A 24,550-nucleotide genomic window follows, 5' to 3' on the forward strand; every position below is an offset into this window, starting at 1 on the left:
TTAACGTTTTTTACTGCTTTTTTGTTTTGTGTGGAAGTTTCCCTGAGCCCAGTGATGACGACATCATTAGGCGACTTGTAGCTCCTGTCACACTGAGTGTTGATGGTGAGCTAAAGAAATGAACTCCTGACTTTTAGAAGAGTTTAACTGAAGTATAGTCGTGAACGTGTAGTTTTGATTGTTTTAGTTTTTACTGCGAGTTATTGTACAAAGTCGTTACACGTACGCGGGAGGCTAGTTAGCTACCTGGCTAATTCACGTATTCTACAGCCCAGGCTTGTAGCTAGCGTTAGCTCAGTGCTAACAGCCCCATTCATTCAAACGACAGAACGATAACAGGACTTCCAGGCGTTGTACTGCTCGGAGCACCGGGATGAGGCTGGAGCTGTCCCGGCTGGTTCAGGGAGGAGGTCGGCTGGGGGTCCTGAGGGGGCTCGGCAGGACGAAGCAGCTCGGCCTGGAGGTCCCGGGGTGTCTCCTGTACACACACCTGGGGACAGTCCCCCACCTCACCCAGGACACCCTGCAGACCCTGAGCAACCTGCCCTCCGTCACCCAGGTCTCCCTGTCCAACATGTGAGTTCAACACACACACACACACACACACACACACACACACACACACACACACACACACACACACACACACACACACACACACTGGGCTCTCTGCAGGGTTCGTACGGTCATGGAAAAAAATAAACTTCTAAAAGTTTTGGAAAAGTCATGGAAATGTGTTATATTCATATTTTCATGTCCTTCATTTTAGGGATGGGCATAATTAATAGATGATCGATTTAGACAATTTAATCGAATGCCCATCCCTAGTTAATTTACGCTGAGTTTTAAATAATTCATATGCTTTTAAAGAAATACGCTCAAAATATAGGCAGGCATACTTGGGGTTGTGTCATTTAAGGTATACTGTGTGCCTTGGAATTCTCATTGTTAGTTTGAATACTACATTTTGTCACTTTTTGTGTATACACCGAGATTTCACAAAATGTTCGGTCATGGAAATTTGGTTTAAAGTTATTGAAAAGTCATGGAAATCCATTGGTCAAAATGTGTATGAACCCTGTCTTTGAAATCTAACCTGCATCTCCATCCCCCCCCCCCTGCAGAGCGGAGCACCACGAGGTGTTGGAGGAGTTTAAGGATGGATTCAGGAAGTTTGCAGGTACTTTATCTCAGTCACATGTTCAATTCATCCTCTCCTCTTTCTCTCTTTAGACAGTAATCAGAAGAAAATAGATTCACTGATTCCGACGACATTCATTCAAATCATGAAAGCTTGTATTGATATCTAAGCAGCATAGTTTTACTTTAAATGCATCAAACTACACGTGCATATTAATTAACAGTTTTCTCTCGTATGTAGCCCAACACTGGATCAGATGTGGGGACATATGGTTTTAAACCCACAAATCAGTGTTTCTCTGCAGTCAAGGAAAGTCAACAATTCAGTAATCTGAATGTAAGACCTCAATGGTCCAAAATGTTGATTATCGTATAACTTGTATTTTATTTAATTTTATTTATTTGACATTGATAATTGTATTTTATTTGTATTACTTGCACTATGATGTATTACGTTTTACTGCCCTTTTGTTATACCATGACACCTGTAAAGCACTTTGGTCAACCAAGTTTTTTTAAATGTGCTATATAAATACAATTGTCATTGACATTGATTAAAAAACTTTAGTGTGATTGAAGGTCTCTTCATTCTTCAACTTTTTTCTTTCAAGGTTTTTGTCGACATGTTTTTTTAAAAGAGCCAAACCTTGTATCAGATTGGAATCTGTATTAGCAGATTTAATCAAGGTGTGATATTGGTGTTATTATCCCCAACAGTAGTTTGTGTTTACACCCACACACATTTCGCACTTAACATTATCATCATTATAACGTTGCCACCTCTTGATGTTTGTAATATTTATCGTCTTCTCCTCATTCCTTTAATTCACTGGTCGTCATGTGTCTCCTGAAAACAATTACAGTTTAAATGTGTTTTCTTCAGACTCTAATTGTCATTTGACTGCAGCACCTTTGGTAACACAGCTCGATTAAAGTGTGATTGGAGAAGTTCGTCTCCACTGCAAAGATTATGATGCTGTAGATGAGGAAAGGGAAAAAAACTACACTCATAATTGTTGGAATATTACTTTCATCAAAAGCAGGAGAGGATGTGGTCATTTTCCATTAGGATGGTTTTATTTAGTTATTTGATGCCAAAAATATGGGCTGAAATGTAATGATTGACAGCTGCCTCTGATTGGTCGAGGGAGTGTATCGCCAGGACTTCACTACCACGGCTCCATCTCCTTTACACTCCGGCTAAAAAATGTGGATTTCATTTCTGGATAGTGGGAGGAAGTGGAGATGTGTCGTCCATCCTTAAATACATCCTATTAGTTTGCCTAATTTGGCTTTGCTGTACATCAGTAGTGGTGCTAAGCCTCTCACCCTGCTTCAGGCAAACGCAAGTTTAAATTATAAATGTAATCAGTGTTGCGTCAGTCGTTGTAGACGGTCAGGGGATTATAACAGTGCTGTCTCCAAAGTCCCAGAAGGGAAGAGTAGTGATTGAATAATTAGAAATAAGAAGGGCATTTTAAACCTTTCGTTTCTTCACCTTTTGATCCTCTGCTGCAGCTGTGTTTGCTGATAAGGCCACCGGGCCTCATCCCTCTCTCCGGAGTTTTCACATTAGTAATAAAACATCTCGCTCTGTCACCTTGCTTTGTGCTCAGCCTTTGCTGAACAGAACTCTTTGTCTGGTTTAGTTCTTTGTGACTGATGCACATTGATTCTGGGTTTTGTTCTCTGCAGGTCTTCATGATACTTTGTTGTACTGCTCGCTCCACGACCCGGCCGCCCCCTGTCCGCCAGGCTATATTACCAACAAGGTGAGATTAACCTTTTACTTCCAAGAACAAATCAACATAATGGGATTCCACTCATTTGTTGCTCCACTTTTTTCTCTGTTTCATCTCAGTCTGTGCCTGCAGATAGCTGAAGCATCACCAAAGCTTTTACTTGGAAATGTGTGTTTGCAAGTGAAAATGTCCTCCCTCTGATGTTTCTAGACGGTGTCAGTGTGGGGCAGCGGTGGAAGGATAGAGCTGACCGTGGCCAGGTTCATGGCTCTGCAGAAGGTCGTGCAGCCAGACTGGTACCAGAGCATGGCCGACGGAGAGACGTGGCAGAACAACACGTCGCTCAAACGAGTTCGAAAGTCTGTGGATCGAACTCTCGCTCACTTGGACCAGTGTCTGCTGGTGCACCAAAACTCACAGGTACGCACACACAAACTGAACAGCCACTAAACACACACTGTTGCTCTTTTTCCGTCTTAAATTACTTTGTAAACTGGGTTAAACTGATTTTCTTTCTTTAAGCTGCAGTGTAGAGCTTTTTTCATGTGTCAGTTGTCTTGACTGACACATATATAGAGCTAGATGCAATCCATAGCTTGAGGTGCTGGGGTTGAGTTGGAAAGAGCACTGCACCTCGTAAAGAATTTACAATGAAGCGATGGCACAAAATGCATTTTATTTTCAGGTTGTTTATCTGTTCGTCTGTCCAACTTTTCATGAACAGGAAGCTGAGTGGGTAGTCCTTCAAATTCGGTTCAATTGTATGAACTGATTAAATCTTTGTGGTCCAATGTCAGTGTGACCTGGCTTTGTGAAGGAGATTTCTCCGAAACACAAAGATAGAAACACACTTTCATTTGGCAGAAATGATCAGTTGGACTCAACGATGACGTGTTTCTATGTTTTGTGTTCAAATGTCACAAGGTCAAGGTCACTGTGACCTCACAAGACGAGGTTGTGGCCATAACTCATTCATACACTCATGACAAAATACTTAAAGCACACAACAGAAAGGTGGTAATTCTAGTTGGACATGTTTTTCTGAGAATCTGTGTTTTTCTCAGCAGCTATTGATTAAAGCGGCATTTACCTTTTACATTTCAAAATGTGTCCCTGCAAACCTCATCATGCACCGTGTGTGTGGTTAGAAAATGGGGCTGTAATCTGTTCAAAATATCTGTTGGTTCTCTGCAGTAATCTCCTTCTTCTTTGTCCATCTAATTTCTTCTCTTCCTTTTATCTAGCAGGATCTTTCTGTCTGATGTTTAATCACCAACCTGTCTGTCATTGTCAGGAGTTGGAGGGAGTGGAGGTGTTCGGCGTGGTGGAGGGAGGAGACATCCTGGAAGAGAGGGTGCGCTCGGCCAGGGAGACGGCCAAGAGGCCCGTGGCTGGATTCTGTCTGGACAGCCTCCGGGCGGGCTCCATAGACCCGGCCCTGAGGACCCAGCTCATCACTGCTGTGACCAAAGAGCTGCCTGAGGACAAACCCAGGTCAGCACTTCTAGTAACTGCATGAGAAATACGTTTATTGATTAAAGGGATTCTTTTCCCACCAATCATACACTCTTCCCTGGTGTGTAATTGAAAAGTATTCAGTGAGGACGGGCAATCAAGTAGAACCATACAAAAGAAGAATAGAGGGGGAGTAAACAAACAAACTGTACCCTCTGTTCTGAACTCTTATTCATTATCTTGACATCAATAAGAAAACTTTGGCAAAAGTTTGTTTATTAGTTTCAGACAGCTTAATATAGGCTTGTAGTTCCATCTCTTTTACACACATTCATGCAACAAAAACAACACAGGCAAAAAATCCAACAGATTGACGAACAATTTATAAGAGTGTAACTGTAGTTTAAGGCCAGGATTGAGAAAACACAACAGTATATGTGAGAACAGCCATGTTAACCTCACCACACAAAGCCTGTGTTACCCTGTCCTTCACACTCATGGCTATTGCGTGTTTTCCCTGATAAAAGACACATGCAGTGCAAAAATGTCATCTTAGTTCTCCATGTACCCTCACAACCTTCACGCCATCCTGTGTGAAGCTCGAAATGTACTCAGAGTCTGTGATGTTTCGACCAGCCCCTCCAGTCGCGCTTTTGAAGGATGTCCTTTTGCCTTTGATCTGGGGCTTTTGTCTTCAGCAACTGGAGAATAGGTCCAAAAATCGTGTAGTTCAGTTTCACGAACGGTCAGTTACGCTGTCAGTTGATCAGTTGTAAAGCTCTAACGAGATTTTTTTTTCTTACAATCTAGAATAGTTTCTGATTCATGGACCAATAAACTGTTCATTCATTTGTTTTCTGCATTAATAGTGAATGAGCCAAGCAGTGAAGAAGTGTAGTTTAAAGTGCACTTACCCATACATCACAGCTGTTTGTGTGCAAAACAATGTGATTCACAGGATGAGTGGGTCCAGTTGGTGGGTCCTACTCAACCAATTAATTATCCTGCTTGACTGATTACAAGTGAAAACCGAGCAGCTCTGCCCAACCCAGCCCGGGTTGTTCGTTTTACTACAATTTACATGTTTATTGTCCTGCAATTACGGATTGTGTGCTGAGAAAAGCTTAATAGCATATAATTCAAATTGGGGGCAAGACACTGAACCAACAAATTGCCACTAACGACTGTGTCGACCAGTGTATGAGTGGTGTGTGGCAGACAAAGTGCTGTGCGTCGAAGCACTGTATGAATGTGTGAATGTAATTGTACTGTACTGGAGTGGTCTGTGGGAAAAACTCTATACAAATGGTCCATTTACTATTTAAAATTAAAATGCTGAAATCACAAATTAGAAAGGACTTTTTCTCTTTATCGATTTTGAATCATCTGATAAAACTGTGGAGTTGCTGCTTTCTTCATCAATTGAATTAGAGTTGAGACAATTAATCAACATTCAAAAATGAACATCAGATAACAGACAAATAAAATAAGTCATCTTGGGCTCTGGGAGCTTGTGATAGACACTCATAATAACTCTGTCATTTGTCAGTCATTTTAGATAAACAAAACAAATAATAATTATACAAAGAAAGGATTGATTAATCCATTGAAGTTATTTCGAGTTGCAGCCCCATGTATTAGCTCTCATTGATAAAGCAGAAACTTTGAGATGATTTTAAATCCTGTGAAAGCTGTTGTAATTGTAAATGACTTCTTCTGAAGATATTGCAAACAGTCTGAGAAAATAAAGTCTGAAGGACAAACTCACCATAGGAGTCTCTGGTTCTTCCAAGTAAATCCCCTTTTCAGAGCCTCGGACTTGGAGACGCTCCTGTCGCTGGCGGACGTCTGGTCATGGCTCAGAGAAGTTTGAGGGAGAAGGGATGTGAGGAGGGACAGTTTGTGTGAAGGAGCCGGATGCACTTTGTAAAAAAGCTCCTCAAATACCATGGGGCACCATCACCGCTGGTCGCTCTAGAAACGCTGCTTCCTGTTGGAAAGGGACGTGGACTCATTCTCAAGTGCTTTTATAAAGAACATAAATAGAGAAAAGATGACTCTTGTGTACCAATAATATGTTGTAGACGTGTGTGTGTGTGTGTTACATTTATTTTTATGATTTATTTGGCTCAGTGTTGTTTTTGTCCTTGACTCAGACTGCTGCAGGGTGTCGGGCGACCGGACGAGGTGCTGGCCTGCGTGGAGGCCGGCGTGGACCTGTTCGAGAGCTTCTTCCCGTTCCAGGTGACGGAGCGTGGCTGCGCTCTTTGCTTCAGCTTCGACATCTCCCCGGACCCGGAAAGCGCAGGTAGAGCGCCCCCTATAGGTGTGGTGAATAGCTGTGCTGAGGAGTAGTCCTAGTTAAATGTTTTAATTTCCAGCTATTTAGGAGGTAAATCGATATGCCAGACAATAGTGAATAATACTTTTAATTAGCAGTTTTGTTTTAGTTACAGCTGTGGTTCTTTTAATTTATATGTGGTCCCTCAGCAGGAAACTTGATTAATAAATACACATCGTTTAGATGCTCAAACATGCTCAGACATATTAGAAACATAAGGCGATGTAGCTCTGTCTTGTTAACTGCTGCTAACGTTCCTGTTTGAGTCGCATTAACCTCACTCCCCCATTATAGATTAATATACAATTCATGCATGTACAGATTTATTCTGAAAGAACAGCTTGCCTTTTCCTCTCAGGCACTAACCTATGTAAATGTCATTGTATTTTTTCACATGCTTTTTTAATTCCAGATTTTAAATGGGACAAAGGGGTGAAAAGGGGTTAAAATGAGACATTTTGAAATTTGGCCTCACTTCAGTGCTTATTTTCAGGTTTGCTCCTGTCAAAGCAAGCAACCTTTTAGCTAAAGCAACATTGCCCAAAGCCACAGAACGACTTTGTTAAGAGTGCGATGAAGGAAAAAGGTGGAAAATCTGGCATTCCTCTTTAGCACCTTGATTATGAGCCTCACTGTGTCATTTGGGCGTTTGGGTAAAGGGTCTCTCATTTTGGGACTGATATACCAGTCCCAAAACTTGACATATGTCTTGAATTTAATTCATTTTGTTCTGAAAAGGTCTTAAAATCTACTTGTTGAAACCTACAGAAACCCTGCCTACCTTAATAATTTCCTTTGTATTGTTTCTGATTGAAATTAGTTATGGACAAAGCGATGAGAGAATGTTTCTTTTAATGTATATACACAGAAATGTCATGAGCACATGCGAATGAATACTACAAAGCTGGGAAGAGGCACCACTTTGATATGTTAATGGTGCAGAGCATTGGCGCTCTTTTAAAGACGCTCAGTAATTACTCTGGTGGATTAATTTCTATATGAGGAGCCATTGATGTTCAGTTGAAAACACTTATAAAGTCAATGTTCCTGCTTCCTATATAAATGTAAAGAGGCATTCATCTCTCAGAACAGCATTTTCTCTCCTTTTAATCCGACTCAAATGGTTCAGTTTGAAGACTGTGAAAAGCTGCGTGTCTTCAGTAAATGAACAACGCTTTTAATTTGTCGAGCAAAAAGGCCAAGTGACTGCAGTGTGAGTTTCTGAGTAATTAATAGGAAACATGCGTGTGTGTCTGTATGGTGGTCGTGTTGCTCGGCCCATGAGGGTATTTATTTTGCGTTAAAAAATTCAGGCCTGGATCCAGCAAGCAGTGAAACTCTGTGCATTGTTTGTTTGTGTGTCGTGACTCGGTGTTTTATGTAGCCCCGGGTCAGATGAATAATTGGCTGGGGAGATATTCAGTTGATGAAATGAAATCAATGGTGTGTCACATTCCAGCTGCTTTTTAAGGCAACAATTAAGTCCAGGCCCTTAGCCGGGATCGCTGTCCCAAGTGGACATCAACAGGAGTGTTATGACAAGAGCTGGGGGAACCGCAGCGCCTCGGCTCAGCGCCGCGGACTTCTGTGCTTCATTAAAAAGTTGTGTTAAACTGCTCTGACAGACTGAGTGAAGTTTGGTATCCAGCAGCATCAGGTGTCAGACAGCACTAATCGATTCTGCACAGGTAGCGTAATGGAGTTCAGTGGAGGTGAGAGCAGCGATGGTGTCAAACCTGCAGAGGAACTCTAGTTCCCTTCTCAGCCAATTATGAGGCACCGGTGGGGGTGTAGAGGAGGATGGGTGTTGGGAGGGGGTTGACACCTTCACTTCACAGTTAACGTCCTTCATGCTAATCATCTCCTTTCCTTCCTTCCTTTCCTCCTTCCTTCTCCAAGTATTCCTCTGTGGCACTCTTTCATTCTGCATTTTCATGTACTCCTTTCTTCTTTAGTGCGTTTAACCAAACAACTCTCTAACTGGACATTTACTCAACAGACAACGTGTTTGTGATATTTCTTTTCCTTAAAAAAAAGGAAAACTTAATGATGTAGAAACGCAGAATTTGCAGCAATTGTAAGAACTAGAAAACTTGTAAAACCGTAACTAAAATAACTGCAGGGAGGGAGTGTGCTCGCCTCATCTAACAGATTCTCGTGAATTATCACTTTCCAACGACCTCCAGCGACTTCTTTTTTAATTTTACCTGGTTGTTAATATGGTCTAATGCAATATATTATAGTTTGTGTCTGTATTGTTAGGAATTTCAAACTTTTAACTATAGGTTGTGGCTGAAAGATCTTTTAACCAAAAAAGATAGAAGTAGTTTTAGCTATATATTAGGCAATCATACAAATGATTTTAATAATAACCTTTCCTTCCTAGGGTTTAATCTACAAATTAAGAATTAATGTTTCACTAGTTCTCATTTCTATTAAAGTGTTATTCCCTCAGATTCATTAAACTCACATAGAGTTCCAAGAGCTGTCTGATAAGTCTCGAGGTTGGAGTCACAACGATGGTCACTCTCACAGCTGTCCTGATAGGAGAGTCCAAGAGAGTTTGTTATGGCTCATATGCAGCAGCCAAGATGGCTGGAGCAAGACATTTTCTACTCAAGGCTAAATTACGAGACAACATCAGACTGTCAGGGTAGATAGAGTTGCCCTAGCAACCGGCAGAGTAGCGTAGGAGCATGACGGAGAGCTGCTGCTATGTCACTTCCTGGATTCGGTGACAAGAGGCGTGGGACTGCGGCTGGACCAATAAGGGAGATCCAAAGTGATTTGCGGGGACTCCCCTCCAAATATTCATAACCAATCACATCAAATCTACTGTTATAATTATACACGACCCCTGCTGTTCGGGGCCATTATTATCTTCCTACTGCTAACTTAATTAGCATAGGCTGTGATAATAGTCCATAGCTATGAATAACTCTTCATTGTATCTTTAAATAAAACATTTGATTGAACCAAAATCTTGGATCGGCTTCTCTCATATTATAGGATAAACCAACACGCCTTAACAGTATCCTATAGTGTAAAAGGATTGTCAGCGACAGTGCTTTGTTCCTGACTGCAATCAGAGTTTCTCCAAATATGGCTACTTCTAGTTTCCCTCAAAAAACGAACTAAATTTTTCCAAACATCAGATCACAAACCAGTGGACACTTGATTATATCACCTATTAGTTCAATTAGGAAAGATTTTCTTTGTGTGTTTTCCTTTAATCCTTCATGTCCAAACATTGACAGTGGTTAATAATTGTTGTAAAAGGTGCTATAATTCGTTTTTTAATAGCGTTAACTCAAAGAAAAGGGTTCAAAATTAAAACCCTTTTCTTCTCAGCTTCAGTTTCTGTATTCGTTGCCATTGCTCTTCAGCAAAAGTAACTTTTCGCCCCTTGACATCTTCTTAACTTTGGTCAAGCCTCATTTCGTCTGTTTTGTTCTGATGATTGTCTGCCCCCTCCTCGGGCTCCACGCAGAACCCCCTCTGGTATCAATTTTTTTAATGCTTTGTTTATACTCCTTTCTGCTCCCTGCTTCACCCACTCCAGCTTCAACTAATCCAATTTTGCTCTATTGTTGCCATTTAATCTCTGTGTTTAATAATTCACATCACTGCCGACCACTGTCTTCCTCTCCTGTGTCCACCCTCTGTCTCTTTCTTCTTCATCGTCCCTCGTGTCTGTAGCTGCCCCTCGATAAAAGACGGCTCTTCACCAGCCCTGTCACTTTTCTCTGTACTCATCAGTTTAAGTGAAGTCAACTAGCAGCGAACACCCATCTGTGTAAGACAGGCATCAGTCGTCAGAACATCAGTCATTATTTTATCATAGTGGAGAGAATGTAGGTCACAGCTGTGGTTGATAGGGGTTTAATAAACTGTACGTGTTGGCGGTCGAGTTTCGCTGACGGAGAGTAACAGTTCTGCACAAAGGGAGTTTATGAGGGTGAGGTGAGGGTGTGAAGGGTTTGAAGATGGATTAATGACACGTCTGCATGTTGTTGCAGTGCTGCAGCTGGACGATGAGGAGAGGGACACTGCAGAGAAGACGCAACTGAACGGAGATCTTAATCCTGACGATCAAACACAAATGACGTCCTTTGAGATAAATCTCAAAGACAAAAGGTTTGTGGCTGTTTTTTTGTGCGACTGTAAAGGGTTTTATGAGCAGTGGCGCTTTCTGAATATTTATTTGTTCCTTTTATGCGCCTGTTAAATTGATTTAGACTCACTTCGAACTTCTATCCAGGTACCAGGACGACTTCAGGCCCCTGGTGGAGGGGTGTGGCTGCTACTGCTGCAAGAACCACCAGAGGGCGTACCTGCACCACCTGCTGGTGACCAATGAGCTGCTGGCCGGAGTCCTGCTCATGATCCACAACACAGCCCACTATCACGGCTTCTTTGGCGCCTTAAGAGAGGCTATGGCCAGTGATAAAGTGGACGTCCTAAAGAGAAGGGTACTTAGGGAGAGGGATGAGCAGACGGTGAGAAAAGAGCAAGACGGATAAATCAGAAAGATAAGAGACGGATTGATCTCACTCCTCTGGAGGATCGCTGAACTGAGCTGCCAGAGGCAATCAAAACTCGATCTGGCTCTTTCCAGTACAGTGAGAGGATGTGGGGCTGTGATGCAGCAGAGACCTCGCCGAGCCATTCCTCATGTTACCAAAGTCGCGTCTCTTAAGAATGTTCAAAAGAGAAGGGGGAGGATTAAAAGAAAGCAAAGCTGATAAAGGCAAGTGTTGATGTCTGTCGGTGCCTTGGGACGAGCGCTCCTGTTAGGTTCCTGTATTGATCTGAGCAGATATGGTTAGGTGCCTGAAGAGGGATAGGAGCTTGACAAGAGGTCAAGAGGAATTTGGATAAAGAAATGTGAGGATGAATGGAGGCGGACTATGAACTCTGACTGATTCCCCCTGTGTGCTGCCTCCTGTGGCCCGATCGCAGGTCAGCAAATGACTCATTGGACTCATTGATCACTCATCACACTGCAGCATAAACCAGAGGGAGAGCCGACCACTGACAAAAAATCACCAAAATAGATTCTGCTTTTCTGCTGTTCCACAATAAAAAGTCTTTCCTATTGAGGATGGAATCTTTTTGTCATCTCATGTTATTGATCTGTTTTCTTCAAGCTTTTGTCATTCTCAATGAATTTTCACGCACGCCATGTGGTCCTAACCAGCATGATGACCCTGTGTGGTATTAAACCAGTCAACGCCACTCTCTACACACTGGTGGAGGTTTGTCTCTGGCGGGTCACTGGGAGGTTAAGTGAAGGTTTGGGATGACAGCTCCAACCATTCCTGCTGCTGGGAAAGGACAAAGATCAGATAAAGATACAGGCCTCTGCTGCCTCCCATGCAGAGATGGAGGGAGGCTCTTTGAAGGTGAGGGGACGTAATTGACTGCCAGACCATGCAGATGTCTGTGGGGGGACGAGAGACAGAGCGGGAGAGAGGAGAGTGGGACAGATTTATGGAGCAGCCGTGAGGATTTTTGCTACACCTGTGGGTTACCTTAACCGTTTCCAGCATTATACAGAAGTTCGCTGGAGGATTTACCGCTGTCAATTGGTGGTCACGGCGCATAAATGTTTAAGAAATACAGGCATAAAATGAGCAGAGATGAAAAGTTGGAACTTTATTAATGCCTGTGGGGAAAATGGGAGGAGGCTAAAACAAGCAGTGACCTCTAGAGTTTATTTATTTTAAGGTTTAATGGGATGAGGGCAGACAGAAACTAGTGTGGTAAAGGTTGTGAACTACATCCTCAGATTAGCTGGTAAAAATAGAGAAGCTAGTGAAAGGCTGTTGCTTTCTTTCCCTGGATAACTGCTGTTGATGTTTTATTCACAACCTGCTTCTGTCGAGGTGTCGAGCAGCAACAGTTTCCCAAATAATGTGAATCTCGACACAAATGTATAGAAAAGCATCTGGCACAAATCAACCAATCCTGTTCTAATAGTACCCAGGTCCCTTCGAAGCTGCTAATGACTGCTGCTAATAAGTGTAGAGCTCTGGACTCCAGCCTGTTAGTTATTATCAGGAGTTTGACCTTCAACTGTATGATAAAGTTGAACATAAGTGATCCCAGTAATGATGAGATACAGTGAACCAGAACATATATAAGCACTTGGAAGATTGAGAATATGTTGGAGTTTGAGCCCAAGAGGTTGTAGATCGTAGAAAATAATGGTGTAAAGAAATGTTAATATGTAATTAAACAGCAGAGTATCAGGGACAGACTATATAATAATAATGATGTAAGTTATTTATATAGCTCTGTTCAGAACATAGTAACAAGGTGATTTAATTGTAAGAAATGAAGAATTGAAAGCAAACGATAGGAAACGGGCAAATACCCCCCCAGGCCCAACAGTCCCCTAATGAAACCATTTTTAAATTCACTAGATCCAGATTTTAATTTGGATTTGCACCAATTTGCAAAAACTCATAAATATTAGATCCTTTAACATGTCTGATTTGTTTTTATCAAGATCCATGGATTAGTTTTCTGAGAAATCGACGAAAAGTTAAAAAAATTTAAATAATCGTGAATAAAGTTACAAAGAATGAAGTCAGCTCCTCTGGTCCATCACATCCAGTCAGTGATGGCTGTGGCAGCTGCTGGAGCGTTGCATTCTGGGAGCGTTGGTGTAACATCAATATTTAGCCAATTCAAGCTTATTTGAGTTTCCTAAACACAGCCGGCGCCGCAGAGCTTGTGTGGTTTCTTCTTTTGAGCAGAAACCGTGTTTGGCACAATCTCCCCAGAGTCACAATGTGTTCATGTTATAAGAAGAGAAAGAATTTTCCTTGTTACTAAAACTGATTCTATAATTTCAATTTCAGCCACACAAGGCATTTTCAATAGCGACGATAGTAGATAGTATATTCTACAAAGTTTGACTATAGTTATTATTATTTCTTGACATTTCAAGTTTATTATGAAAATGCAAAATATAATTTTTTTGGTAATTTTCACAGTAAAAGATTCTAACACATTTAATTTTAGAAGAAGCTATTACTTTTGACATAGTCTGTTATTCATATAACTTTGCTGAGTCATGATAAGATCTGAGGCCACAGATCTGACAGTATTTTATGTATTTTAATATATTTTAATGTACTATTATGTACTTTATGTATTGAATCTACTTTTATCTGTTTTGAAAAAGCCTGATAGGTTTAGCTCTTGTGTGAAATAACGACGGCTGGATTTGATTGATTAGGTTGAGACTATTGGAGCCTCATAAAACTCCCGCCTCAAACTAGTGTGCGGTGAATATTTAACACATTGACTGAACATCAACCTTCACGCAAAGTCGTGTCCACCTGGCAAATGTAAATAAGTGTTTATTTTAATTATCGTCCACTGCTGAGAACAATATCTGGCTGTGTGTATGTCTCTGCTGCTGCTGCTGAGAAACTAAAACACCGTCTGGTCTGCTTATCATTGTCTTTTATTTATCTCTGTATATTTTTTTTCTACAGATAGAGTCGCCTGTCTGGAGGCAGCACAGCGAGGGAAGGTTTGAGTTATGAGTCATAAAAACTAAAACACTATAAATGAAAGTTTGGTTGTTGTTGCTCCTCTTCTTCTTCTCTCTCCTCCTCCTCCTCTTCTATGTATTTTTCTCTCTCTCCTTCCTCCCCCTCATTTTCTTTTTCAATAAATTGTCAATATTAATTCTGTGTTACTTTCCCTCTGTAACTGCAATAATGATACGTTTAGTAATAATAAACAATATGAATGTATGGGGGCCACTGTGCAGCTTTACACTCGCAATGACACACTATTACAGTGATGAAACATTTCATGTATATTGCTGCTTTACTCCCAAAGAAAAGTTTGAAGATTGCTCATCTGAATATTTGTAGCTTAAGGAACAAAGTGCATGAAATTACTGACTTGTTGGTGTTAAACTCAATTAACATACTTGCAATATCAGAAACCCATCTGGATGACACTTTTGAGGATGAGGCTGTGGGCATACAAGGGTATAATCTATACAGAAAGGACAGAAACAGATATGGGGGAGGTGTTGCTTTTTATGTTCAAAACCATCTTCCAGTGAAAGTTAGGGAGGATTTTATGTATGATGAAACTGAGGTGCTATGGCTTCAAGTGAACCTGCCCCATATTAAACCTATCTTGGTGGGCTGCTGCTACAGGCCACCAAGTTCAGATCAACACTACTTAGAAGCCATGGGTGAAATGCTGGATAAGGTGTGTGAATTGAATATGGAAATTGTTTTCACTGGAGATATAAATATTGACTGGCTATCGCCCAACTGTTCCTTAAAGAACCAACTGGCCACCATAACTGATGCATGCTCTCTGAAACAAGTGGTTACACAACCAACACGACTAAGCACAAACCTCAAGGGCATCAACACAGCATCTTGTATTGATCACATTTATCTGAGTGCAGATGACTTGTATACCAAGGCTGTATCAGTCCCAATAGGATGTAGTGACCACAATATTGTAGTGGTAGCTAGGAAAATTAAGGTTCCCAAAGCCAGACCTAGAGTTATCTATAAGAGGTCCTACAGAGGTTTTTCTGAGGAAGCCTTCCTGGAAGAGGTCAGAAATATATGTTGGTCTAAGGTCTACAATTCAAAAGAACTTTATCTTTTTATTGCGAAATTTTTACCAGTCATTTATAAACATGCACCTGTTAGAAAAGTGACAGTGAGGACTTGTAGGGCGCCATGGGTTGATGTGGAACAAAAAAACTATATGTCTCAGCGTAATAAGGCCAAGGAAAAGGCACAGAATAGTGGTTGTACTAAGGACAGAGAAAACTACTGTAAACTGAGAAATCAAGTTACAAAACTCAATCAAAGGAAAAAGAAACAATATTATGCTCTGCAATTAATCAGGACAAAGAATGACCCCAAAAAGCTTTGGAGTGTGCTTAATGGTATAATGGGAAGAAACACCTCTCCACAACCTACATTCATTGAAAGTGGGGGTACCTTTATCACAAAACCCAAAGAAATTGCAGATCACTTGAATAATTTTTTCAGAAGCAAGGTAAATACATTAAGGAAAGAATCATCACAGAGGGTTGACAACAGTTCAACCATTATCAACATCCAAGACTATATGAAGGACAAACTTTGCCAGTTTGAGTTTAGTGAACTAACAGCGGAAACAGTGACTCGGCTGGTGAAAGTGGCATGTGGTGACAAACAACCAGGGATGGATGGGATAGATGGTAAACTGATTGGAATAGCTGTAGATTATGTTGCACAGCCAATCTGTCATATACTAAACACCAGTCTGAAATTATCAATCTTTCCTCAAGCCTGGAAAGAAGCTAAAATTATTCCCCTGCCCAAAGATAAGAAAACATCATTTAGTGGCCCGAATTGTCGTCCAATAAGCCTGTTACCAGCACTGAGTAAGATTCTGGAGAAGGCTGTATTTGATCAAATACAGGAATACTTCTCAGTAAATAATCTGTTAACAAAGTACCAGCATGCTTACAGAAAGGGACACTCCACATGCACAGCACTGACGCAAATGTCAGATGACTGGTACAGAGATCTAGACAACAAAATGCTATGTGGAGCAGTCCTTCTGGATTTTACAGCAGCATTTGATCTCCTTGAACATAACCTTCTTCTGGAAAAACTGGTGTGCTATGGCTTTAAACCATCTGCAGCTACCTGGATGGGAAGTTATCTATTAAATAGAGCAAACAGCAGAAGAACTGACACTCATCCTAAACAGGGAGCTAAGTTACATTGGAAAGTGGGTCCTTCAAAACAAGATGGTTCTCAACTTAACTAAAACAAAAAGTATCATCTTCGGGTCAAATCATTCACTTAGAGCAGAGCCAGAGCTTAAACTGTGCATAGATGGAACATCCATCAATCAAGTAAAGGTATCCAAGCTACTGGGAGTCACCCTAGATAACAAACTGTCCTGGTCAAAGCATATTGACACTATTGTCAATAAAATGGGCAAAGCACTGGCTGTAGTCAGACGATGCAGAAACCATCTGACACCTGATCTAAGAACACTGGTAGTAAGATCCCTCGTTCTGTCACAGCTGGATTATGGCCAAATAGTATGGGCAAATGCCACCATGAAAGACCTGAATAGATTACAGCTAGTACAGAACAAGGCTGCACGCTTTGCTCTACAGTGTCCTTACAGAACCAGCATACAGAGCATGCATGCCAGTCTCCAGTGGCTAAAAGTTGAAGACAGGATGGCTGCTGAACTTCTCTTATCAACATGGCGCCTCTTGCAGTCTAAAACACCAGCAGATCAGTATAGGCAACTAAATAAAAATGTAGCCTCTCATAACTATGGCACTAGACGAGCAATAGAGGGAAGGTTTTCTCTCCCCAGAGCTAATACAAATTTTCTTAAACGTACTGTGGGTTACAGAGCCATGAAGTCATGGAACCTACTACCAACAGAAATTATAAACGTGACACGTAAATGTATGTTCAAAAAGCAAATAATGAAACACTTGGGTACAACATACTTGTGACACTAGATGGTGCTGGACTGTTCATAAATGTGTAGGACTCCATTACATGGTTTGACGTTTTCACTTCTATGGAATTACCTATCAGTATTTTATATCATGACAAAGGTAAAACTGCATAACCACTAACTTATTTTTGATATTTGTAACATATAATTGTATGATCATTATTCAATGTATTTTAACTTTTGATATTTGTAATTTAACGTATGTTTTAAATATTTGATATAGGTATTGTAATGTATGTTTTAAATGTTGGATATCTGTATGTATGTCTTCTATGTGGACCCCACTAAAAGTAGCTCTGTCTTAGGGTAGAGCTAATGGGGATCCTTCTAAATAAACAAATAAACGAAACGATTTTATTTAAACTGCTGCTGAACATGAAACAGTTATAATCTGAAAGCTGTTCAGTTTACACTTTCATTACAGGGATTAATCTGCTGATTAACTTAAAGCGACGATAATTTTCGAAAATGTGTCCAAAACACAGACTATATATGACTTTATGGGTCAATTTCCATGTGGGAGTTTAATATTTGTGAGAGAGACTGGAGAGCTGAGGGTTTTGCTCTTTCTCTGCTGCAGCGTGACTTGACATTCGACACGATTTCCATGTGAAATGAGCTCTGAATGTCAGTCAGCAGGTGGCCCTCCCAGCTCATTTCAACCAATTATCCAGATGGAATGTGTGATGCAGGTTGGAGCGCTACAGGTTCCTCCTCTGTCTTTCTCTCCCAGGACAAGTTTGCGGGGTCTCGCATTTTGAGTCGCATGTCACGTGGCGGCAGGGTCACTGTCCGCCATCGTGGCAACGCGACATTAAAAGAGATGAAGCTCAGCTGCTCCCTGGTAGAAAGTTGAGGAGGCAGCAGCAGGGCGAGGTGCAGCAGGTGGTGTCGAGCAGGAGATGATAGCCGGAGAGGGGTTCTTATCGGTGAGCGATTGTTGTGTCAGCGCAGAGCGTCCACAGTGTTTTACAGGAACAAGAAGGTTTCAGTGTTTATCATCTTGAGAGTCAAGTGTCCACGATAGTTCAAAAAGCTTAAATCATTGACTGGACAAGGTGTTGCACCCGCAGCCATTGATGGATTACTGACCAGGAAACCATGTCTCTCTGCTTGAGGTGATTAACTTCATGCAAATTCACAGAGACGCAGGATGAGACACAAATCAGCTGCGAAGAGAAACCAAACACCCACAAGAGCCACTTTCATACATCAGCTGTGTAGAATCAGAAAAGATAGAAACTTCACCTGGATGTTTTCCTGCTCTGTTCACACATGGGCACACTTCTCCTCTGTCCCCATGGTAACCCTTGACCCCCCTCCAGGCTGTAAACGATCGCTCGCTGAACAGGAGGCCAAACGTCTTATTAGCCCCCAGATGTATTTCGGGATTCATTTATACACATAAATCATCAGCTGACAGGGTTCTAAATCAGTGGGGACCTTCTGCCACCGTCAGACGCCTCAACTAAATATTTTATCAGGCCTGCGACTATACACACGCCATAATGTATAAGTGTAGGTTAAAGTACCTCGCTTAAAAGATATAGAGAGAAGGTCATAATACATTAATGCTACAGACCTACTGGTTAACACGGAGTATCTCCCTATTTAAAAGGATTTGACACGAAACCAGTAAAAGCAAAGTTTGCTTCTCGGGATAGTATATTAGATTTGATCTTAGAGTCAAGTCATTGTGCAGGAGTTGTGTGGGCAGGCCGTTTATTTGAACAGAAATCCTGTGTATTTTCTTTGGACACTTTATTTTATCAAAGTAACATGAAGTGCATTTGAGAAGCTTCAACCTGAGAATGTTTTGAATTTGTGGTTGGAAAGAAACAACCTGTTTAATTAACTAACAATAATCAAAATGTTAGTTGATTCGTTTTTTGGCTCGTTTGTCAGTGCTTGTTTTTGTCACAAGGTTTGCAAACACACACACGCACACACACACACACAGACACACGCACACACACACACACACACACACACACACACACACACACACACACACACACACACACACACACACACACACACACACACACACACATACACACACACACACAGCAAATTCCATAAAAAAGAGGAGGAGGGCAAACGACCTGCAGTTTTGATTTGAGTGTCAGTGTTATGTTAGGTCGACCTAAACTCACAATCCACTGGAGGAAGCATTTCATTTTATTCGCCTCTGACTCAGCAGAAACCCTCTCCACAGTAAAAAAAAAAAAATTAATTTGAATTTTTAGCAGCATCGAAAAAAACTACTTTTTCTGTCATACATTTGTCTTCTATCGATCGGAGCCGATGGATACGCCCACGGACACGAGGGTGAAAAGCATTTTTCATGTTTGGCACTTTAAATTGTGGGTGTGATGATTGGTCTGTACAGTGATTCAGTCCCAAGCGCCTGATTACTGTGAAACGTGCCAACAGCTGTTACTATCAAGCGAGGTAAAAACCCTGAGAGGACTTAATTTGTCTGCTTTCCCGGTGATTTGGACAATCTGCTCTAAATGTTCAGTTAATTAAGGGATTTACTCAGAGGCACCAAATGTTACTAAAGGTCAGATGAGCTTCTTCTCGACTGGTTCCCTGCGTTTCGCTAAAGTGGGCTCTCCGTTTTTTTTTTTTTATTGCACCGCTGCACCAGAGGTCACGGGAAGTTCAACAAAAGGTCGGCCGCGCTCCGTTTAGGAGGGCAGTGGACGGATGAAAAGGCCGTGAAGGGTTTGACCTTTACCGACGTGTGTTAGCACGGGGGCAAACTGAGGAGGGAACACCACTTTCGGCGCAATTTCTGGTCTGGGAAATGGAAGGAGGGAGAGATGCATGGAGGTGATAAGAGAGCGTGTTAGGTAAAGCTGCTTGTAACATTTCGATGATTGGCTGTGGTTGAAGTGTCTACAGCTAAAGGTTCCTCCAAGGATCCTTCCCTGCAGTTCTTATTGAAAGGAAGCGGTTTTAAAAGCCTCCTCCACAATGAGCGACGATATAAAGATTCACCAAATGGTGTCATACAGTAGCTCATGAATGAGGTTTCCTTGAGAATCCTGCAGGGTAATTTATTATGCACCTTCCATCCACTTGTATTCCATTGCCTCTGTTTTTTATACAGCTCGTGGGGTGTTTGTTTGAAAGAGAAAAAAAACGTATAAGGACGACGTAAAATCGAACAAACACGAACGCTATCAGCTCTTTATCTATTAAAAGCCTTAGTCACACACTGACGTCACGGGCCGTGTGTTGCCGTGTTACCTCAGAGTGTAAACAGATGTTACCTTTTGTCGTGTTCGCACATTCTCGCGTGCGCCGGTGAAACTGCGACGTGGCGACAATCAGGCGAAAATCAATGGAATTTGATTGTAATGACAGCGTGGTGGCTTCTGTTCTCGAGAGCGTGACTCACCATCCTCACGGGAGCCTTGATTAAAAAGTGATGGCGCTCTCAGAAGGGTTGGTTTGATCCACGCGCTGATGTGCAGTATTAGCGGAGGTTTGTCTGACTCCGAGGATTGGCCTATGTTGCTGTGGGTGCGGCCATTATTATTTTGAAGTACAGTTCTCTCTGATTTGCAGGATGAGGAGGGGAAGGAGTTATTGGATGGCAGAGCATTAACCAGCAGCCATCGAGGGAGAAGGAGGCTGGAGTAGAAAGTGAAAGTTTTCAGAGAAGGAACGAGGAGCGTGGAGAGAAATCTGATCGTCTGCTTTTCTCTGTTCGCGCCTTCTCTGCTAACGGCAGAGAATTAGAAGTTCATCTTTCAAAGGGACATCAAAAGCAGATTCGCTTGTCGAGCCGTAAGTCACGCAGCTGGAGCAGACTCAACACAAATGGTGATCTGTTTTTAAGCAGATTCTCCTCTTAAAGATCCCCCACGGCCACAATTTAGAGAATACAGAAGTAGCTTGCATTGAGCAATATTTTGTTTGTAATGGATTTTCAACTAATAAAAGTCCAACAAACAACTGAGAAATTCCTGAAAGCCTCTGCTCCCTCACTAAGAACTCCATCCATGAATATGCAAATGTCAAGCTGCCTCCGGGCTCCGGCTCCACCGCCTCCTCTGGTCTGCTGCTCTGATCTCAACCTGAGAACCAGCAGCCACACAGGCCGCCACGTCTCACAGATGTCGAGCTGATTCTCATTTGTGTTTGCATTTTTTACGCTCATTGAAACGACTGGATCAGTCAGTGTTACCGGGCGCTGCAGCTCATCCACTGTTAAAGAAGACACAAATTTATTAATGCCACAGTATGGAAATTCACTTGTTAAGCAGCAGAAAGGTCAGATTGACACAAGAGAATAAAAAACAGCAACATAAAAATAAGAAGTAAAATAACAAACTATTGTTCATATTATTTTCTACTTGAATAAAATGCAGTGGAACGAGAAGATGCCAGGAGATGTTGAAATAGATGTATCCATATATGAGCATGTGTTAATGCCAAAATAGGCAGGTATGGTATACAAAAAGAATATGAGTGTATATGTATGTATGTCTATAAATCCTGCTTTTAAAAACTGCAGGAATTGATGAACAGTGACCTTGACTCTGTCCACTTTCCTGATTCAACATACAGCCAAAGGGGGACAAGGACACACAAAGTTCATTGTTCAGCTGAAGACACACATACTGGGAACATACATTCAGGGTTCTGATTGCTTTCCTATTGCTGGAGTCATCCTTCAAATGCCGCCGACAATAGCATCCGTCAAGAAACGAGAAACGAAGGTTCCATCCAGTGGATCCTTCTCGGCCCAACCAATCCCAGGATTCATTCCGCGCCAGTGAAGAAGTTAACAATCAAAACCATCTATAGGTGGCAGGACTGCAGTAGATGTTGTGGCCATGCAGTAGCAAGAGCACGACAATGGTGACACAAATAGGAAATATTAGATTAGATTAGATTCAACTTTATTGTCATTGCACACTACAAGTACATATACAACGAAATGCAGTTTACCGTCTAACCAGAAGTGCAAAAAAGGCAGTAAAAGTGCAGAGTATTGTGTATATTAAAGTGAAAATGTAAATAAATAAGATCTGAACAGTAGAAATATAAATGGAATATTACAGTATTAACAGGAATTGTATGATATAAGAACGATGAATACACTATGAGCAGGATAAAAATATAAATATATATAAATATGAATACACTATAAGCGGGGTAATACAGTAGTACAAAAAAAAAAAAAGTTAACAGTAGTGCAAATGTACAAATGTTCCAATGATCAGTGGTTGGAGGAGGGTGTGTGGCAGTGTGTGGCAATAAGGAGTATATGAGTATTGTGCATATTAAAGTGATAAAGTAATAAATAGGATATCAAAAGGTCCCGGGAAATATTTGTGCAAAAAGAGGCGATATAATAAATCTGCCGTCAGGATGAATCTACGAGTGGATCAAATCAGATCTTTTCCAGCTCAGCGTCTTCTTTTGAGAAAGAAGTGAAAGGAAAATTGTGGCTGATGGTTTCAGTCCCAAATGGCGAATTCAGTCATGTTTAATTTTAAACCATTAACCCCCCTCACACGAGCGTTTTAGACCATGACCGACAAATGATGCTCCTACATGCACATCTCAAACCAACCCCAACCCTCAAGCTGACACCCCCCGTCCCCCCGTCCCCCAGTCCCCCCCCACGCCCCTTCCAGCTCAGGAAAGAAGCACAAACATCAATTTGTGTGAAGTCAAACATCCAAGAGAAGCACCGTCCTTTGTGGAGCGGAGGCTTCATTAAGATGTTCCTGGGGATGCTCCTGGTTTTTTGCTCAGAAACCAGCAGTGGGTATCGGTGCTGCCACTGGGAAGGGAACACTGACATTAATTGGGTTTGAGGGCAATTTCCTCTTCACTTGATTAGATTGGAGACAGATGTCCTGGTGGCTCAGGTGTGGACACTATGGATTCGGCCTATAGGACGTCTGTCACCTGTCAGTCCCTTCACCCCAAACCAGCTCAACTCAACTGGGAATTGATGAATTTAGAAAACGTGAGGAGGAAAAAATATCTTCGGCTATATTTTCTTCCACACCTATTATAATATTGTGCACAGTGCATTGATTTGTTCAGTTGCTCCTTGAGCCGCTCTCTCTCTTACCGCGAACTGCTGCTCATCTCACTCCACAAGTGAATGAAAACATGATCCTGCTCTAGAGGAAGATTTGTTGTTGTTGTTCTTCCTGGAGAGAAGACAGACGCCATAGCTGCTGGTTAATATCGACCGCTCGTGTAAGAGGATGGTGACGATGTTAGCTGTCTACCTCTGATCCTGAATGTTCAACACAGAAAGTAAAACTGAACAGTATTATCGGAGCTGTGATTGGACTCGTTCTGAGGTGGAAAGGCAATAAAGAACAGATGTGATTGACTATCTAGTAATTCTGTTTTTAATATTTGCAGGCTCCAACCTTTCGAAGCAGTGAGATATGAGCTACTGAAGAGAGATGTGGGCGGAAGGAGGAGGACAACAGCAAACAAAACAAAACAAAACAACTGGTGAGATCAACAACACACACACACACATATACAGCTGCATTTATGTTTCTTATTCAGTCAGTGTTTTTGTTATCTAAAGGTCCTGCTCCAACAAAACTTATGGCCAGGAGCGTTTCAATCTTTAAATAATTATTTTACTATCAAAGTTCATACTGTGCATTCACATGAATAAATGTGAAGTAGTAAAGTTTCAGTTCTAGTCTTAAACCAAACCTCTAAAATCTGTTGGCATAAAACTAGTAGCTTCAAGTAGGAGGTTCCGACCGTGGTGTTGTGACAGTCTCCTGCATGTAGCCGATTATATCATTTAAAGGGATTCTCACATAGTTGTAATCAGCCGTTCCCAGGAGCCCCTGCTTTTCCTGTCCTGCTGTGACGCCTCTGTCTTCTGGCTCTGAAACAAACGCTGTTGACAACCTCTGGTAAATGTTCTGCAAGGGACCAGAATCCTCTCTGCTCCAGGCCTGAGTGAGTGTGGGTTTCTGTGAATGATGGAGCCTACGCACTCATCCAAACTCGGGCATCGCTCCAGCGTTTGGCTGACGTTGATGAAAAGTCTGTCGGGCGGCCTCACGTAGAGACACAAATCTCTGCTGGTGTCCACCTCTCCACGCCACAAGTCCTGAGCTCGGATTCTCACCCCCACACTTGAGATTTTCAGTGGAGCGACGGCACCAGCGCTGTGATCAGCAGCGCAGATGAACCTTTACAAATTGAAACTGAGATTTCTACATCTTCTCTGTCAAGTACACATACAAGCAAAGTCATTTGAAATGCATAACATGGGGCCTCAGTATACCCATATCCAATCAGCAGAACACCACCTGCT

At 41.8% G+C, this 24,550-nt stretch overlaps 1 protein-coding gene across 1 annotated transcript; it reads left to right on the top strand.

The window, feature by feature from the left end:
* The first annotated feature begins 97 nt into the window (after nt 1-97).
* On the top strand, nt 98-11,778 carry qtrt2 (queuine tRNA-ribosyltransferase accessory subunit 2). Its single transcript, XM_061093984.1, has 8 exons — nt 98-576; nt 1,125-1,180; nt 2,836-2,912; nt 3,093-3,302; nt 4,177-4,376; nt 6,494-6,645; nt 10,698-10,815; nt 10,940-11,778. The coding sequence occupies exons 1-8, from the start codon at nt 374-376 to the stop codon at nt 11,199-11,201; spliced, it is 1,278 nt and encodes a 425-aa protein (XP_060949967.1). The 5' UTR covers nt 98-373; the 3' UTR covers nt 11,202-11,778.
* The last annotated feature ends 12,772 nt before the right edge of the window (nt 11,779-24,550 follow it).

The sequence above is a fragment of the Limanda limanda genome, chromosome 20 (genome assembly GCF_963576545.1).
Source record: "Limanda limanda chromosome 20, fLimLim1.1, whole genome shotgun sequence".
Classification (NCBI taxonomy): domain Eukaryota; kingdom Metazoa; phylum Chordata; class Actinopteri; order Pleuronectiformes; family Pleuronectidae; genus Limanda; species Limanda limanda.